Source organism: Manacus candei, unplaced genomic scaffold (genome assembly GCF_025592945.1).
Source record: "Manacus candei isolate 608988 ecotype Guabito, Panama unplaced genomic scaffold, ASM2559294v1 h1tg000002l, whole genome shotgun sequence".
NCBI classification, from domain to species: domain Eukaryota; kingdom Metazoa; phylum Chordata; class Aves; order Passeriformes; family Pipridae; genus Manacus; species Manacus candei.
In genome coordinates, this window is record NW_026138050.1 from 10,964,456 (window position 1) to 10,984,331 (window position 19,876).

Consider the following 19,876-nt stretch of genomic DNA (forward strand, 5'->3'; position numbering starts at 1 on the left):
ACCCTCCTCCTCTGTCACTTAGGGGGAGTTCTCACCAGAGTAAACATGGAACAGTCTTTCCCTAAATTTGAAAACTACCTTTTGTCCAGTCTGAACAAGCAGATGATTCTGCTAATGCCACCAGAGCCTTATGAAGATGATGCCCTACATCTGATCAGTGTGAATGTATATATCTAACCCTTCTATTCAAGATCCATGTGTGGTATATGCCAGTTTTCTTTACTGGCTCCTCAGGCTGAACCTCAGGTTAGCGCTTTGCACGAGAGTCACCACCCCTCATCCTGTCAATGCCAACCTGTTCCCTTGGCACCTTCTGCTCTGACACATGCACTGTGATCTCCTGCATCACAGGTTGACCTCCTCCTGCCCTGCACCTTGTGCAAGTCCCAGAGAAGTGCTGACACTGGAGTCTGTTGTACTTAACCAATAAAACAGTGAGGACCTTGGGCTGCAGCTCTTCCCATATGGACAGAGCATCCTCTCCTTGTGTGTGTGAAACAACACAATACATGGGAGAAATGACTTTTCCAGACAACTCTCGTTGATGCAAGGCAGTGTTTTTTGGAGTCAGAGGTGGGTGACTGTCCAGGACCTGGCAGTGGTGCAGGTGTACCCACACTGGGGGTTCCACAGCTCAGATGCCTGTGTGCAGTGGATCTTGGTTGCTGGATTGCAAATCCAGTCTCTCATCCACTCTCAAGAGAGGAGGAGCCCATTTTAGAAAGGCCACTGCCAGAGAAACCCCAGTTAGATTATTTTTTCCTCAGTTTATTTGAGATTTGTTGTTTCTTTTGTGTTCTGTTGGCCCCTCGGTGTCAGGCTTTGGGTAGTGATAAGGTGAAGGGACAGCTGGCACTCTGAGCTACCCTGACATTATCCTTTGCTGACAGCACATGGAGTGTTAAAAGCCCTTTCTTTTTCTTTTTCTTTTTTTTTTTTTTTTTTTTTTTTTTTTGTTACAAAAGAGACATATAAAATAGTCTTTCCCTTTATAAGCATAATTAAATAGGTTACAATTAAGCAAAGAACATGATGGAAATACCCCTCTAGAGTACCCAAGGAAGCAGTTGAGGCAGCCTAGGAGCCATCAGTGAACCTATGGCTTTAACATCCATGATTAAAGTAGAGCAGAAAAACACCTGTCTTCTAAAGAAGCAAAGTAAGAACTCTGAATTATAGACTTAAGTGCTTATGAAAATATTTCATATCTTGCTTATTTCTGGCAATTTTTTAACTAAGGGCATATTTAGGTGATAATGAAAATTTTTACTTTTTAATAGTCAGAAGGAAGACATCAGACCTAGTATTGAAACCCTGTTGAAACCAACTATTGAAAACCTCTCAAAAAAAACCCAACAAACCAACTCTTACCCCAAATTGATTTTCTATAGCTGCTTGTGGAGAATGATGGATTATGTGGGCTTGAAGTTTTTTCTTTTTTATAAATAATATGTCATTTTCAGTTTGTGTCTTCCTGGGTGTGTGTGAGATGTAGGGGAAAAGAATACTTGAAAACAAATACCATCAGTGAAGTGACCCCTGAGTTAGAGAGCTTTTGCCATCAGTACCCCATGGCTGATCCATTGCCTGGGAAGATACTGCCTTTTTCGGGAAGAGGGTTTCATGAGTAAGGCTGAAAACCAGGGGAGGATGCCAGACCTCTACAAAATGCTGGGCTAGGAAACGAAAGGAATCTAGGGATACCAGTAAACCCCCTGAAAGAACCCCAGAGAATTGGCACATCTTCAACAGACAGTGGCAGAGACTGCAAGAGGGCAGCCTGTGTCTCAGCCTTGAGGGGATGGTGACAGGGACAGGTGACACCAGAACCTGCAAGTCCTGCTGGGGGCCACAGTGAGGAAAAGCATGGAATTCTACCCTTTGGTCTGTATCGTTTCTGTGTCTGGATAATGATATTTTTATTGTAACAAAATTGTTCAGGGGACACACCTGAACCTTATCATTCCTTCTCAGGATGATAAGGTGTGAAATAGGCTGATAAAATGTAGAAAGAAAGGCATTTGTGGGATATTCAGTCTGAGTGGCCAACTGGCACATTCCTGTGCAAATAGCAGTCAGAGCAGAGAGCACCAGAGCCACGGGATCAAACCCAGGAGAAGGGACCTGTACTGTGACCTAAACCCATTGTAAATAGTCTGGAATTAACAGTGAGAGAGCTAGGATGTTGCAATACATTGGAATGTGTTTTGAGTGAAGAGTGCAGAGACTCAACACTGTTTGAACTAAGGATCTTTAAAACACTTGCTTATATTTGTACTCTCACGGTATAAATGAGGCAAATCTTTTATGATACAGTGCTATCAAATTTTTAAAAATCTCTTAGTGTAGGCATCATGTAGTTATTTGGGATTTTTTCAGCTTAATATATTGTGAACTTATAAAACAAAATATAAACACTATATTTTTTTGTCAAATACGTTGGAACTCTTCATTTTCTAATCTTGTGCTAGTGTCATGATGTACTCTGTTGCTGAGATCTGCAACTGTTAATGCAGTCCACACATGAATGAAGGTAGGAAATAACTCTGGCATTACATTCCTTTTAGTAAGTGCCTAAAGTGAAAACAAAAGGTCTTAAAATAAGCCTGATTAGTATTTATGAGTAACTTGAGACCCCGCTATTAGAGGCAGATTTGAACTCCATTAACACTGGGTGCACTGAGGGGTTTATGTACATTGAGGTTGCTGACTTAGATTTCCAAGGTCTGTCTTATGGAATATTTGGAGCTTTCACTTGCTAATTAGCATTATGCACACATGGACATGACTGAACTCTCCAGTGCCTAGTAATCACAAATTACTGGCCTTTCAATTGCCAGGTCCACTATATTGCTATAGGTGTCATCCCCCTATACATTCACCTCACAAGTCAGACCACCCAAAAGGATTTGAAAGACATCATTCCTCCAGCAGGACTTGATGCTTTTAAATATGTTTTTTTTTTCTGAACCAAATTATAGCTATGCTCAAAGTTCAATGTTTTGAATTCCAACTCCAGGTTAAGTTTGGAACGGACTGATTTTAAAAAAGAAATGAATTGACACTCCAGATAAAGAAACTCTTATGCCTGAGGATTTTGTAAAGAAATTGTTATGGCTTCTGTAAATAATCTGGTTTAAAATGTAATGGGCAGGAAAAGCAATAAGAATATTGAGCTTCTTTGCCAGTTTTATAGGGTCAGCTATGCTGAAGTGTTATTACAGTTAAATTAGTAACTGTTTTGTCTGTGTTTCTGTGTGTACACCACGCAGATATATAAATATGTACTATACACATGTATATAAATATATACTGTAAATGGCAACTGCTTTATATAGAGAGACCAGAATTACCAGCCTAATCTGTCCATTCCCAGATAATATCATTACAGGAGTATGACAATCCAGTGATTTGTAGTGCTGTGCGATCTGTAAAAATGTGGATTTATTTTGGGCAGTAATTAACAGTGATTGCTGTCCTTGTCAGACGTAATGGAAGGGATATTGCAATAGCAGGATCTGTGAGACTCTGGGATGCTTTGTTCTTTATAGCTTGCCAGGGCACTGTCATTTATCTCCACTCAAAACAAGCTTAGTTCATTTCTGTAGGGATGTTTTTGGAAAGGTTGGTGGGTTATCAATAGTTACTTTAGATGTACATGCCAAAGGGAAAGAAACACAGAGGAAACAGTAATAAAAAAGAGGTTTAAATTCCTTTGTGAATTTTGTTATGAATAGTAAAAGGGCACAGCAGTCAAATCAAATTGATGCCTGACAATCATGGGAGATGTGAATTTTCCTGTGGGAAGTAATGAGAGCTGGTTGTCAGAGCTTCAGCTACTAATGCACACACCAGAAATATTGCTCTCTCTTTGGACTTGGGTTATTTTCTCTTCTGTACCCTGTGTGAGTTTTATTCATAGACCTTGGGGATGATTTGAAAGAGAGACAAGGGAAACAGTCCACTGAGGTTTAGCAGAACAAAAGAAATTCAAATGTTCTAAGATATGGAAATGCAATAATGAACTCCAATTATCTATGTGTGCAATATCTATACTGCTACAATTAATAATTTATTGTCCCTATGTCCAGGATTAGAAGTTTTTAAAAGATTTATTAGGATTGACTTTCTTCTTCAGGGATGCTCTTAGGTGTTTTGAAGATTGAGCACTGTAATTTGGGAGAAGACACATTGCCTTTTGCAGATGTGGAGGTTCAATTCATGCTTCAAGCACAAAATTAAACTCAAAATTAACTAGGGACTGAATAATCTCTTACAAATTTGTGAAATGTCTTTGCAAAAGTGCCTCGGTGCTTGTCCTTTCTACTTTGGTTTTTCATTCACATTCTGTGAGAAGCAATTTCTCCATCACAGACTTGTGTTCCACTTCCAGTTGGAACTCACACATCCAAATATCTGTGGACTGCAGCTTTCCTGTTGCCCTGGCACTCTATCCTGCAAAATGCTTTTGCACAGCGGGTCATTGATCTTCTAGTCTAGCTTGAAGGAACCTAAAATGTCAATATAGCTTATAGCCATTTTTTTCTGATATTTTCTCCAAGATTATAAAACTGAAAATGTATTCCCTAATCACTGGATAAGGATTAGGGATCTGTACTGTGAGAATTCTTCCCCCAGATTGAAGCCATATCTTAAATTGGGAAACACCAAGATAGTTAACACTGTACTTTCTGACCCTCTGTATTGCCTGCTATATTTTCTAGAAACAGTGAAGTTTTTGACATTAAAAATTATAACTTCTCAGCAGTCTATATCCCCAAGAGAGCAAAAAGGTCTGTATGCCAATCAGAGCTTCACTAAGAAGAACACTAAATGCTTGAAAATGAATAAATCATACAGTATAAAAAAGTTTGGCAGGAACAATGGCAGTTTCTTGCACACCTTTGTCCATGTTGGCAGTAGCAACCACTGCTAAGTGATAGTGTCCTTCATCTGAGGCCAAATCTCATCAGTGAAATAAATACAGGTGATCCACAGGGCCAGGAGAGAGCAGAGGGAGGTGCCCAGGGCACCATGAGAGGACTGGGAGCATGTGGGTGCAGTTACTGCATCACCCAGGTCTCTGGGGCAAAGCAAAATGAAGTGAGACAAATCCAGGAGAAGAACTGCATTGGAAAGATACTGCTAATTCCTGTAGTGTGTCTGGTTAGTGGCTGTTCAACATAAAAAATAAAATGAGAGACATGAACACTAATAAATCAAATCCCCAGATACCCAAACCCTAAGGAATAATCAGTACCAAAGACGATGGCAGAGACCAGACATGGCAGGAGAGGTTCAGCCAGAATGTTGCAACTTATATGAAAAGAAGAAGTAAGGTTATCACAGATCTGATGGGAAAGAACAAACTTCTCGTGGCACATTTTAAAGGACTGTGAGAACATGTGAAATTTATCCTATGACATTAAAGGGAATGGCCAAAGAGAAGGGTCAGAGTGGATCAGAGATGAGCAAGTGTAGAGCAGTGGAGAGGTGGGGACATGAAAGGGTCTGGTTGACTGTCAGGATGTTTGTCTGATGGAGCTCTGTCTGATCACCACAGCCTGTCCCAGCTCTTTACTAAACTCCATTCCTAGCTCAGTTCCACTCTCTGAAACAAGTGCTACTAGTTATAGCAAGCAGAAGAAAGTTCTATCCAAACCAGGGATCCTGCTTTCTAGAGCAGCCAGTTTCCCACGTAATTTATGAAATCTGAGGACATCTGAAAGTAGGGTGCTGTGAATCAAAATCTGCTATATTTGCAACTCCTGAGTAGATAAGTCTACAGTGCTCCACAAATAAAGCATTAAATGGTGCTGTATTTTTAAACTTGCAAAGACTTTCAAATACTGCAAGCAGTGATTTTTGCATTTTTTTTAACTGGTTTGACTCCTTGCTCTCCCCAGGGGAAATGGAAGAGTTGGAAACCCTGTGGCTGACTGGCATTTGTCACAACGAGAAGAATGAAGTCATGAGCAGCCAGCTGGACATCGACAACATGGCAGGAGTGTTTTACATGCTTGCAGCAGCCATGGCTCTCAGTTTGATCACCTTTGTCTGGGAGCACTTGTTTTACTGGAAACTCAGATTCTGCTTCACTGGAGTCTGCTCAGATAGGCCAGGATTGCTGTTCTCAATCAGCAGGGTCAGTACTGCTTTCGTTTTTTCCCTTTAGGCAACAAACAGCATAAACACTGCCTCCCTAAAACATTATCTTTCCTTTTTTTCCCACCTGGACATTTGAAATATGTGTTAGAGCATGACTGTGATGCTTGCACTCCATGGGAAGTCTTTATCCATTTGATTATCTAGGGTATGAAACATCAAATGTGCCAGGATAATCAGTAATCCAATGCTGAAAACAAATACATTAAGGGGCAATTTTGATGAAGAAGTGGTAGAGCTCAGATGCAGAAAATGGATTAATTTCCACATAAAAATCCAAGCAAAATAAATAGTAAATTGATAAGATATATTAGCTCTCAGCTTTGTGCATTTTTTAAGCTAGAGGATTTGAAGTTATAAAATATAGTGGAATAGTTTTATAAGCTTTTCTTGATAGCAAACTTGAATAAACCATATGAGAAAAGGTCAAACACAAGTATCATTTATGTCTGGTTAGACACTAAGGCAGGTTTTAGTGATAACTTAAACAGATCCAAAGGGGATTTACATATCTAAAAAACTGATACTTGAGGGAAAAAAAAAAAAGGGAAATGTGTGCTTGTCCTTATATTTTTGCAAATTAGTTGGGGTTTGTCTTTGTATGATTTTATCACATAGTACTTTCATTAGGTAATTGACTTTGCTGGATTTTCTGTATAGCTGAGAAGAACTGAAAATGATACTAAAATGCCTAATTGCTTCAAAATGTGCTGAAATTACCCTGTTGAGTAGATTGGACCATTTTGGAACTGCATTAAAAATACTCTGCCCTACCCTGTTGTAGATTGTCTGGAAACCATATACACCTTAACCTCCACATTTTACATTTGAACTTTATATTTTTGGCCTTTTACAGATGAAATTCTCCTAGGCAATTTGGAGGGGGGGGGGGGTGAAGTACTTATTTCAAAGGTAAATTACATAGAATTGCCAGTTCAGAGGGTTGGAAATGTCAATTGAACTCACAGGAGTGACCGAAGACGTTGGAGTTAGAAGATGGGCTTTTGAGCCTTTTGCTCAAAATGGACTCAGAATCAGGCTTTAGGAAGAGCTGGGGTTTTTTCATATGTACTAAGATAGGAAACAGAAAAGTTAAAATAAGACTGGAAGCCTTTTCAATTCAGTGCAAGTGAAGAGCACCTTAACCACCAGTAAAATAGCCCAATGACACGCTTGTTTAGAGGGAAAACTTATTCACTGGTTTTAAAATAAGTGAATATTCTTTAGTGAAGCTTAGATTGTTATTGTGTTGAGACTGGGGAACCCCTTGGAGTCTCTTCTAATCTTGTTTTCTGGAATAAACTGGGGAGGCCGTCAGGGGCCACTGGTTTGTGAAATACTGGCAATTTTACTCCTTTGTAATTCCAACAGATGTGGCAGAAAATACTCTTCCATATCATTGGAAGGGAATGATAAAAAGATAGAGATGTACTTTAATCTTGCTAGTAATCAGATAAGCAATGTTTAATTTTTCTTCATTGCTAATTAATAATAGAATGGAAGTTTTTAAAATTTGCACCTAGTGTTTTAATTTTTTTTATACTATTCATATTACAGGGTATTTACAGCTGTATTCATGGAGTACACATTGAAGAGAAAAAGAAGTCTCCTGACTTTAGTTTGACCAATTCACAAACCAACATGTTAAAACTGCTACGAACAGCAAAAAACATGACCAATATCAATCCTTCAAGAATTGACTCCCCCAAAAGAACAGCTGATTTTATTCAGAGGGGTTCTTTGATTATGGACATGGTCATGGATAAGGGTAACTTGATATTTGCTGATAACAGATCCTTTCAGACAAAGGACAACTTTTTTGGTGACAACATAAGTGAACTGCAGACCCTTCCTGGCAACCGACACAAGGACAATCTTAACAACTATGTTTTCCAAGGTCAGCATCCTCTCACACTGAATGAATCCAATCCAAACACAGTAGAGGTTGCAGTAACGACAGAAGCAAAAGTGAACTCCAGACCTAGGCAGCTGTGGAGGAAATCTGTTGAATCTTTACGTCAAGAATCTGTACGTCAGAGCCAAGGTTCCCAGAGGGATGACGGGTCAGAGGAAAACAGGCAGCTTTCAGTGAAAAGCCAAAGATACCTTCCTGAAGAGATTGTCCATTCAGATGTATCAGAGACATCAAGCCGAGCTACTTGCCATATGGAAGCTGAAAACAACAACAAGCATCACAAAACCAAGGACAACTTCAAAAAAAGGACAGCAGCATCAAAATACCCAAAAGACTGTAGTGAAGTGGAACTGACATATCTAAAAACCAAACAGAGCTCTCCACGGGATAAAATCTACACAATTGATGCTGACAAGGAGCCAGGATTCCGCTTGGACACACCTCAGTACATTGAAAACATTGTCCTTCCAGAAACTGTGGAGTTTCCTGATGTTTATCAAGATCACAATGACAACTACAGGAAAGCTGAGCACGCTAACAGGACTCCAATGCATAATGAAGACAGTCTTCCAAACAATGACCAGTATAAACTTTATGCAAAGCACTACACTCTAAAAGATAAAAATGCTTCCCTACCTGATGATAGATACAGACAGAATTCCACCCACTGCAGGAGCTGTCTTTCCAATTTGCCCACTTATGCGGGACACTATTCGACCAGATCTCCCTATAAATGCGATGCATGCTTGCGGATGGGGAACCTCTATGACATTGAAGAAGATCAGATGCTGCAGGACACAACGAACTTATCACTTCCCGAAGAAATATATGAGCGTACTTGGTCAACAAGTAATGCTCTACAATATCATAAAAAAAATAAATTGAGGATTAGCAGGCAACACTCTTTTGATAATATCGCTGATAAGTCCAGGGAAATTGATATTGGAAGACCTTCTCGTAGTATAAGCTTGAAAGAAAGAGAGAAATTTCTTCAAAGTAGCCCATATGCAAGCATGTTTAGTGTTCCCTCAAGCAAACTATTGGGCAACAAGGCCTCACTTTTAACTCATGCTCTAGAGGACAGTAAGAGGAGCAAGTCCCTGTATGCTGTTCACTCGGATGACAATCCCTTTCTGCACTCGTATCGTGATGACCAGCACTTATCTCTTAGGCGAAGTCCAGCTGATCTTTATAAACATTCATTGCCAACAAGAGGAAGAAATGATAATTATTTAAGGTCATCCATGCAGTCTACAGCATCATATTCTTCCAGGGATGGTCGGATCCATAATGACATGTACATTTCAGAGCATGTTTTGCCTTACGTTGCAAATAGGAATAGCTTGTACACAACTCCAAGGGTTTTAAATTCCTGTAGCAATACACGTGTGTATAAGAAAAGGCCTAGCATTGAATCAGATGTTTAAATTTTCCATGAACACTTTATCTATAGGGAAAGAATAGTTGCCACCATCTTAGAGGGAGAACTTATCCTTTAACAGTATCCTGCTCTGGTAAATGATACGTAAACCTCTCCCTTTCCCAACGTACTTTTGTACATGAATAGGTAAACTGGTATGCTCTTAACTATCCTTTTAAAATATGTCTTGTTGAAAAAGGATAAAAAATAGCCATTTATATATGCTTTATATATAAATGGCAAGTTGTATTGAAATAGCCCCAATATATGTTGGCAACTATGCTGTTTTGTATCTAATTCTTTTACTATTTCGGTTATTCTAATTTATGTTGCTAAGTATCATTCAATGTACTTTTGTCCTTAGAAATGTTTAATGATTTTCTAGTACTGGATAAGCAATATGGTATGCATGTAGTATGACACAGACAACAAGAATTAGGAATGCATTTGCACAGATTCAAAAGTAAGACTCTAAAAGAGAACAGAAAGCTAGACTTTCAAAAATATATGTTAGTTTCATAATCATTTTCAAAGCCAAGTAATAATTTAAAAAAAACCCCACATCCCAAGACCTTAATAAATAAAATACAGTGTTTTAGCACAAAATTAGTATGTTCATTCTAGACTGACAGACAATAGATGGGAAGGCAGTAGCCCCAAACATGTGAACTGCTGTGTACCAAAAGGAAGCCCCATGGATATTAGTTAACGTTCATGTACAAATGCTTTTCTTATATTGCACATGCACTTACCATTACAAAGTAAGTTCATTGAAAAGTTTGCAGTAATCTTGTCAGAAATTTCACAGCTGCCTAATCCAGAGTATATATTTTTAGATATCACTATATGGCACTTACTATGGAGCTGTGGACTTTACTAGTAACCTTGAGGCCTAATGTGTACGTAAGTTTGCATTTGCCCCTTACTGGTGATTACTCAGGGCTGTATAGTATTTCTTTTATTCTTTCACTTCCCAAACCAAATCCCGACCCACTGTAGTTCTTTGTTCATAGTGTATTAGTGACAACTAATGAATTGTATATTAATAGTATTAAAGCTGTTAATACAGTATCAAACACTGACAGCCATAAGTTCAGTGTAATCAGTGAGGAGTGCAATACCATTTATTTGCATACACAGCAAAGGATTAACACCTTCAGAAGGACTTCTTCCTTCCAGAATATTGTGCATATTTGTTGAACATCAGACCATTTTTTTTAACCTCTCCAATCAAGTCTGTTATATAAACTGAATATATGCACACTTAACTAAGTATGTTTATTATCACTGACTGATATGCAGATATTCACATTACAGGGGTGCATTGTTAAATGGCTTTTCCATTTAGTAAATGTCGATCAGATTCTTTCACAAATAAAATGTCTGCTACACACCCCTCCTTACCCTCACTGGAAAAAAACCCTACTAGATTTTAACCATAAGGGAGCGTGAAAGAGAGGAGAGGAAGCCTTTCAGGAGTAGAATATACAGCTGCTAATTTAATTTAAACTAAAGAAGTAAATATAATTGCTAATATATTTAACTACTGAAAGTGTTGCACTGGGTGGTGCTCTCCCATTCTCCTGCTACTCTGCAAATTGCTTTAGGATTTTTGTGTAGAGAAAATTTAGATTATTCAAGCATTATTCCCTCCATTTCACTGAAGAACAGTGAGCAGGGAAACCATTACCACTGTGAATTGGAAAATGTGAATATTACCCTAACTTTTCTCCAAACTGAAACTCTTTTCAGCAGAATTGTGCCTGTCAACTGCAATTGAAGTATCTGCATGCCAGAGGTGCAGTATGCAAGGTGTTTAATTTGGAACAGTATACTGCAGAGCAGAGTTGCAAATGGGAGATAATATAAATGATATATAGGGACAGTCAAAATAAAGCTTTTTGAATTGTTTACAGCTTTTTTTTTAATTATTATTATTATTATTATTGAGAAGATTCAAGCTGACTTTGACCACCAAACAGTCCAGAATGAATTCTTGGTATTTGCAAATGTATTTGTATGTTCACCATGCTGGTGAAGGATGATATTTTTAAGGAATGAAATGTAATGAGATTTGGGCTTCTGAGTCTCTTTCCAGCTTCCAGAAATCTCAGTATGCTTTATCCTAAGTGTGTTCAGAAAGCATATCTATGGGTATCTGTACACTGTCCATGTAAAAATATGTTTTGAGTATTCTTTATTCAACATCTGGTCATAATTACTGGCCCTGATTCACATGGGATGCTTTCTGGTTCCTCACTGGAGGCAATTTTTATAAACAGAAGTTCCTTACCTGCCATGCATATTTCCTAGGAATAGTTGTATGAGCTGAGCAGGGCTAGGGTGGTGTCTATGGGATGAACAGTACTTGTCATGAACCCAAACCTTTTCCCAAAGACATAGACATATTTGTCTTAGGTCTGCAGGAAAACAAATGCACTGAAGGCATAAATAATGCTGTAATCAGTGTAATAAAAATATTTCAGGCAAATTTCAATATCCGATCCAAATCATAGTATATTTACTAAAGTCTGCTGTATTTCAGCAGGTATGATATTTGCTGATGTCGTGCCAAAAAGTGCCGTGGAAATTGCTGAGCATTTTACCAATCATAACATTCAGTGGTGGCTCTTGTCTTTTGTATCATCATAAAGCTCTCAAAATATTTGTTGGTCGCTCCAAGTCTTTTGTATCATCATCTCTATCCAACCAGACACACCTAATTCAGTATATATATGAGTATGGTATGTGAAGTTATGGGAAAGAAAAATTCCCTTTTACACTTTCTAGTTTAAACTCTATAAACTCTTGAGGTTCAATTGTAAACATCCTCGAGCCAGGTGGATTTATCCTTCTGTGAGATGTGCAAGCAAATTAGTTATAATGAAATATATTGCAGTGTTTGCTTTTTCTGATCTGAGCAGATTTCTGGTGACCGTAGAGATTTATTATTATTAGCTGCAATATGAAATACAACCCCCTCCCCTAAACCAAAACAAAGAGACAGAGGGAAGACTCGGTAATGTTGCACAGCAGTTGTTCACATGGAAATAAAAGATGCTGCCTTAAAGGAGGAAAAAACCCACCAGATGATGAAAGTAGAGGGAGTCTGCATGCGTTTGTTGCTTTGATCTTGGCATAAGCATGAGATAGTAAAGGGGAAAGGAGAGGATAAAGTGCAGGGCTGTAGGCAGTAGCTGGTTGCAGATGTTTACTTGTAAAGAAGAAGCAGCTGAGAAGTTGAAGGAAAATCTTCAACAGTAGAGCCACAAGCCACAGCTTGTGAGGCTCAGCCGTAGAGCGCGTGGAATTCGGAATTTTGCCTGAGCTTTGTTGATGTATTTGCACTGACTTTCAATTAAACTGAGATCAAGACTTTCTGTATTTCCCTCTCTCTCACTCTAGCTGCTGCTATACTTGAAGAGGAGAAAAGAATCTTCCTGCATAAGTGGCCATCCTTTCTGTACCTTTCTGGATGGTGCTGGTGACTTGTTACATTTTCCTGATTACAGCTCTAGCAGTTTGTTGGTCATTCCTATCACCAAGATTTCCTGTGACTCCAGCTGGAACTGAATCAGGCTGTAAATGATATGAGCCATTCTTGGTAGCATGTCCTGTAGTGTTACACTGCTCCTGGACGACACCTTTTATGGAGGCAGGATATTGAATTGCTGAGGAATGCAGTAGGTACATGGAGGTAAAAACAGCTACATAGACATACCTGCCTCTTGCTCTTTTTCTCTTTTAAAGATATTGTAGAATTTCTTCATGTTTTCGTCTTTCCCTTTTCACCACAGTAAATCTTCCTTTTTTCTTTGAAATGGATTTTATGTTCTGCTTGTGTTTCTTAGAGCAGTGTAGCCACCCACTAATTTAAATGCATGGTAATAAGATATTTTAATATATAAGATAAAATTAAGGAAAATTAAGAGATTTTGCATTTTCGGAAAATTTAATTTAATGTTTTTGCAGCTTTTGCTTAGACTTCATTATTCTGCTATCTAAGAAGCTTGGTTAGGAGAAAGAGTGCTGTGGACAAACAGAAACGAAATCACCGCCAGCTCACTGTGTTTTGGCAGCATTTCATAAATACATGTCTCTTTATGATCTTTCAGGAACACTTAAGAGGTGATATAAGGCTCACAAGGGAAATCAGGTGTGGTTTATTTTTCCTGGTGAAAATAAATCTCTTTTTACATAGTTTTAAACGAAGCAAAAGCTAGAGCTGTGTGTGTAGCTTTGAGTTTCTGTGCTGGAAGGCTGAGCTCTTTCTGTGGCCAGTGGCGAGAGAGAGAGAGAGAAAGTAAACTCCCTGTGGGTGAAAGTTCAGAGGATTGTGACCTTTTTAGAAAGTATAGGTTCCTAACTTAGACATCTCAGTTAGGCAGGCTTAGAAAACCAATAGTCTATTTATCTCCAGCCTCAAAAATGTACCAGTTTAATCTGCAAGTGAGTACCAGATTCAGCCTTGGAGGTGTGTATAGGTTCCTGTGCTCGAGCAAGCAGTTGTTTGTGGGGTTTGCAGTATTCCCTGGTCAGGATCATTGTTTGCTTTATACCACATGACTATCCAGCCTGAGATAAAACTGTCAGAATCTATTCCTTGTGGAATAACTTGCTGTTTTCATACTTCTGCAGTGTAGCATATGTACTTCAGTGGTGGGGAAGGGTTTGGTACTGTTCCCTCCCTTCCTGGGTTCATCAACGTAGAACAGAAATTGTGTCACAAATCTCAGCTTGGATTTAGAAAGAATTCAAGAGGTGGATCTTTTTGTTGTTTTACATTGCATTTAAGATGTTTGATACATAAAACCTAGTGAAAACAAAACTTTTATGGCAAAATCCCCTCATTAATATAAAGAGTAACTATCTGTGGCTTGGCTAAATTGTGTCAAGTGCTAATCATCACATCATGTGCTTCTTTCAAGATGGACTGTCATATATTGCCTTACTAACTTTTCCCAGTTCTAGTCCTGTCTTAGCTCAAAAGTCCTTTCAAAGTAGATACCTTTCCTACGTAGGGCAATCTGATTTGCAACGTAAAAACAGTTTTCCAGTGATACACTTAAGTTCTTTGCTTTATCAATGTCGTTGTTTGGGTTTTTTTTTAATCTAAACTAACTTCCTGTAGAGAGCTGAGCCTTCCAAACATAGCAGTGCTGAAGGAACTTCTGAAAGAACATAAAGGCCTTTTAAAGTATGACTTACTATATGAGCCATTTCCCTGCCCAAACTCACCTGTACTGTCTTATTTCAATGTATTAGCAACATGTTAGCGTTTGCAGTCACTGAGGGAGCTCAGTTTAATCACAGCTGTGTGTTTGTGGATGTAGATATCAGCATAGACAGGTCTACGGAGCGAGAGAGGAAAGGCTGGAGTCACCTGTGAAGCTGTGGTTAAATGGGAGCAGCCTCAGGACCGTCGTGTCTCTTGTATCGCTCTGACCAGTGTCTGTCTGATGTGCACATACTGTACATAGTGTAAAATTCCTGTCGGTGCTCAGCTTCCATTGTGGAAATAACACCATGTCCACCCTCATTCCAGTGTCAAGCGGTGTCTGTGGGGTGGGGAGGGGGTTGGTTGTGCTCCCTGGTGTCTGTCACCCTGCTCGGTGGGAGCAGCACTCCCCGCCCTGCTGGGGAGGGTTACTGCACTCTCTGTAAATAAGCTTCTCATTTATTTCCCTCACTCAAGCTTTTAGTTGTTTTTTTTGGTTTTTTTTTCCCCTGCTTCTCTCGACCTGTGTGCAGAGTATGCTCTCTAAAAATATGTGCTCTTCCAAAGTCCTGCAGCTTTGGAAGTCAGGAATACAGGTGTGCATCGCCCTGCAATGCAGTGAAAATGCACTTAGTTCTTCTCGTGGGTTCATGAGCTTTTTTGTTACATACTGCAGAATGTATCTGCTGTAGTTCAAGCTGTTTTTTTTTTTTAAAATAACTGCCATTCTAACAGCTGTAACAATCCACTGCTGATTTTGTGATGATTTTGTCATATCTATAATTTAAGAACCAGAAATAATATAAGTAAAAATAAGTTACCTCACTATTTACCAGGTTTTTGTTGTTTTGCGCTTAAATGACAATTTTTACTCCTTTTGCTTAATTCTTTACCTGTATTGAAAACAAGGCTAAATTAGTAGAGAATATAACCATGCTGTAACATTGTCATGCGATACCTTTATTAATAGATAACCACACTAAATATAGTATTACATATTTAAAAGAGAGATGGTTTCGACTCTCCAACTCTTAAAAAGTAGTGGTGATAAGCAGTTATACTCCTAGATGTTTTGTCCTTTCCCTTTTGTATTAGTATTTGTTTTCACTAATATATTTCAAAAATTATATTTCTGTGCACGTTATAAAACTGTGAAAATAAATACCAGTAAATATTGTGATACTTATTCAGTGCACTGTAAAGTTCCAAGTGAGATGATACTTTGCTTGGGAATTGAAGAAGGTTTCCTCACTTCTCAGAAATGGTACTTAGCTTTAATGTGGGAAAATGATAATATTTACAGTGACATGAAATTTTGATGGAAAATGTCTTGTTTTGCACTTCTAGTACTATTAGAAGAAATGATATGTTTTTCTCAGCAAATGCATCATGAGAATACATTTTTAAATTTATTTTGTGCATTGCAGTACATAAGAATGACCATTCTGAAGAGATTTGTGTTACATCATTGCTACAGGATTCTTTTGTCTGATAATTTTTTTTTTCTTGAGCCTGTTCAATAATGGTGTTTAATGACAAAAACCTTTTGGAAATGTATTTTGGCTTTTGTTTCACATTGCAAACCCTGAACTTGGACTAATAGTGATGCAGTTGAAGGCCCTCATGAGGTTGCTCTGCCTTTTCATGCCACTGGGGAAGGAGACCTTCCTTGTTCCCAGTTGGGACAAGATTAGAGGAGTCGAGGACAATTTTGGAGGATGTGTTGTGCAACATGTGAAGTGTAAATGATCTTCAAAAGTGAAAATAAAAAGAAATTGGAGGTTCACAGTTAGCCACACTATGGGGGGGGGGGGTCTGTAACAGGATGTAGGGTGTGCAGTTTCTGGAGGAGATGATAATTTTTAACTAATTTGAATTCTATTTAAGTTTCTGAAAGTAACTGAAAAAACAGGAGTTTTCTTTTTCTTTTAAAGCCAAAGTCTTTGCTTTCATACGAGGTTTCACAGGAAAATGGGCCAAAGAATACAATTAAATATGCAAAAGGTTAATCTTATGGAAAAGGGTATCCTGTCACCTTGATATGCACAAGCATATTAATGGTGATAGGAACAATGTGTGTAATTTTCCTGTATATTGCTATGTAGGTTGCACTATTTTGAATGACACAAGCCTGATATTTTAATTACCAAATACCATAAGAAGCTGTTTATTAATAGTTTAAACTTGTTAACCTAAATATATATACAGTATACCCAGGCGTGCGTGCATACACTTCCCAACCCAGTCATGTGTGAGTAATCTCCCAGAGCCGTGGGACACATTTCAGCACTGCTTTATTTTAAGTGCTTGTCTTCTCTCCTTCCCAAACCTCCCAAACCTACAAACCCTCTAGCAGCATTTATTGTAGTGTTTGATACCTATTACAGAAGGGGCTAAAGGACTCGCTGGGATCAGGATTGCTTTGTGCTAGGACATGTGGGAACATGTCAGAGGAGAGTTCCTGTCTGAAGGAGCTGGAACTGATGCTTGCTATAAATAGCAAGGCCATAGGAAAAGGATGTCTTCTCATACTGTTTGGAAACATCTTGGCCAGAGAGGATCTATTGGCCTGGTGACTGACTTAAAAACTCAGTGTCAGCTTATGTGATCCACATCTGATCCTTAACCATGTTCCTTAAGGTAGCTGAGGAAGGATACCTCAGGAACCAGATTCCCAGGAAAGCCCAGCTGGTGTGTGCACCAGTGGCTGCCCCTGTATCCTCCCATGCAGACTGGGCAGTTTCCAAAATCGGTTTTGCACGCAGAGACAGGTTTAACAGTGGTGTTTAAGGCAGAACCACTTGTCTGAGTGCACAGGCTTTTGAGCTTGCTATTGCTGGTGATGTGGAGATTTTCACTGAGGGGTGATTGTGTTGTTTGTTGTTTGGCTGCTTTTCTAAATTTGTAGATCTCTAACTAGAATTTATGACAAAAAAAAATAGCTTGGATTAATTTGTTGGGAGTAATTTTTTGAAAGAGACAGTTGGATAGTTTTGATTCTTTCCACCTTAACCAAGAAACAGTAAATTCTATAGGGTCAAATTTTGTCTACAAGTTTATTGCAAGTGTGTCTTGGAGGAGAACTTGGTTTCAAGCTCTTCATCTGCAAAAGGAAAATTTTTACTTAGCTCATTTTTACCTGGCCTAGGTCTGGATTCCAAACTTAGGCAAAACACCTTTTGACTTAAAAAGGGATGTGTAAGTGAATGATGAGAGAGCAGATCTTTATTGCAGTTCACGCTCGGATTTTAAAGTCCCAAACCAAACCTCGTGTTGCAAAGGTGTGGAAATTGCCTCACATAAAATCGAGTGCAGCTAGGAAGGAAACTAATGCAGTTTCAATAAGAACTGTTTGCAGTTTATTCTTGATATAAGGTATAATATTTTGAAGTAGTCTTACTCATTTCAGAACCTCCCTTTTGCACTGATGAAGAACAGCTTGATCCCTCTGTCTTCACACCTCACACCCACATGCACAGTGTATCTCGTGCCTTCCCTGTTGAAACCAGAAGGTACAAACAGAATTCATTACTGTGTTAGGCAAACTCCTACCTGATTCTTAACTAAGTACTCCATTTTTATGCAAAATTTGCATCCATACATTCCAGGTTCTCAGAAGCACTTCACCTGTGAGTTAATAATGTTTACTTCATCAGATTTCAATTTACACAAAACCTGAAGGGTGTTTTGTGCTTCCTTTCATCCTGTTTAAGGATTTTTGTGGGCTTAGATGAAACACTAATATTTCTGTGCTGCTAAACAAAACTCATCAGAAATATTTTAAAATCTCAAATTAGACTTTAAAAAACATTTTTACCTGTTTACTTGAATAACGTCAATTTAATGTGTTGTCCTGATTAGTCTTTGTATGTATACATGTGTATATATATAAGCTATATATAAGCTTTATATATATATGTATATGTATAAAGTTTTTGGGGTGATTAAGGGGCAAGACAAAAATCCAGCATTGTACAAAGATTCTACAATCATTTATTAACAGTTTCAAGTAATGTGTTGCTGTTTTGAGTTTGATTAAAAGTTATTTGCAGTTGAACTATGAAAAGTGAAATGCAACTAAGAAAATAAGAATTCACAATATTAACTTAGGCTTTTGCTACGAAGAAAATTAGTTATTAGTACAGTTGGAACAGTGCTTTTTTTCTGGTGGAGGAAAAGAACTCCAATTGTAATTATTTGTACTGGTTACAGGGAGCACTAACCTAAAACTGTACACAGTAAATTAAAAAGCCTATCACTTCTGTTATTTACTAGTGCAATTTACTGTAACACCCTCAAAAGTGTCCTATTTCAAACCAAAGGGTAAGTCACAAATTTCCAGTTGCTAACAAAGAATAGGAGAGGTTTGAAGAGCTCTTAACACCTGGGGAAATAAATCAGGATGTTAGAGCAGAAATAGAAGAATATTGTTGAAATGGAATCAGGCATAAAAAACCTAATTTTTTAGAGAATCCAGAATTTCATTATAAAATTCACAGTCTAATGGATTCTTCAAAAGAAGGGGTTTGGGGAAAAAGAGAGCATTTAAAATCCAGTTTTGACATTCCAGTTACTGCCTGTTTTATTAGATAGGTTTGGCAAAGTGAAATGAGTTTTAACACGCGGGTGTCTGTGCACACACAGTTTTAACTGTGGTGTTGTGCAGACACAGGTACACCTGGCTACCCCTGCACCCTTCTGCCCCTGCCTTGGAGATCCTGGCTGTAGCTGGAGCTACCCAAGAGCACCCAGTGCAGCGTGAAGGAACTGGGATCCACACACTTCTCTCCTGTGTTACACACACTGTCTCACTGCAGTTCACCCTGACCATATTTTAACCCAGTGCATGACTGAGTGCTAATACTGTATAAATATTTTGAAACATATCTTAAAAAAAAAAAACAAAAACATGTTTGCTTCAAACTTTTTATGATAGAGAAATATATAATTATTATGATTGTCTTACAAATTGTATTGTGTTCATTTTTTTTTGTTAAATATGTAGAAAAACATTAAGGGAATGGGGGACTTGAATGTCTGTGTGTACCGAAATGTATATAACTATTTGAGGAGAACACATGTGCCAAGTATAACATGATGTAAAAATTGTAAATATATGAAAAATTCATTTTTCTAATAAAGATAATTTCTGCCAATT

At 38.3% G+C, this 19,876-nt stretch overlaps 1 protein-coding gene across 4 annotated transcripts in view; it reads left to right on the forward strand.

Moving 5' to 3' along the window:
• The window catches only part of GRIN2A (glutamate ionotropic receptor NMDA type subunit 2A), a 171,421-nt gene extending 151,554 nt beyond the window's left edge, over positions 1-19,867 (forward strand). Inside the window, exons 12-15 of one of the 4 annotated variants that reach the window (XM_051792319.1) lie at positions 5,907-6,145; positions 7,723-9,377; positions 10,337-10,399; positions 12,906-19,867. In XM_051792319.1, the coding sequence (XP_051648279.1) occupies positions 5,907-6,145; positions 7,723-9,377; positions 10,337-10,399; positions 12,906-12,921 (1,973 nt within the window). In that variant the 3' untranslated portion in view covers positions 12,922-19,867. Of the gene's footprint in view, positions 1-5,906; positions 6,146-7,722 lie in introns of all 4 variants that reach the window. The other 3 variants (XM_051792393.1, XM_051792467.1, XM_051792228.1) reach the window with 3 other exon arrangements.
• Positions 19,868-19,876: the final 9 nt, after the last annotated feature.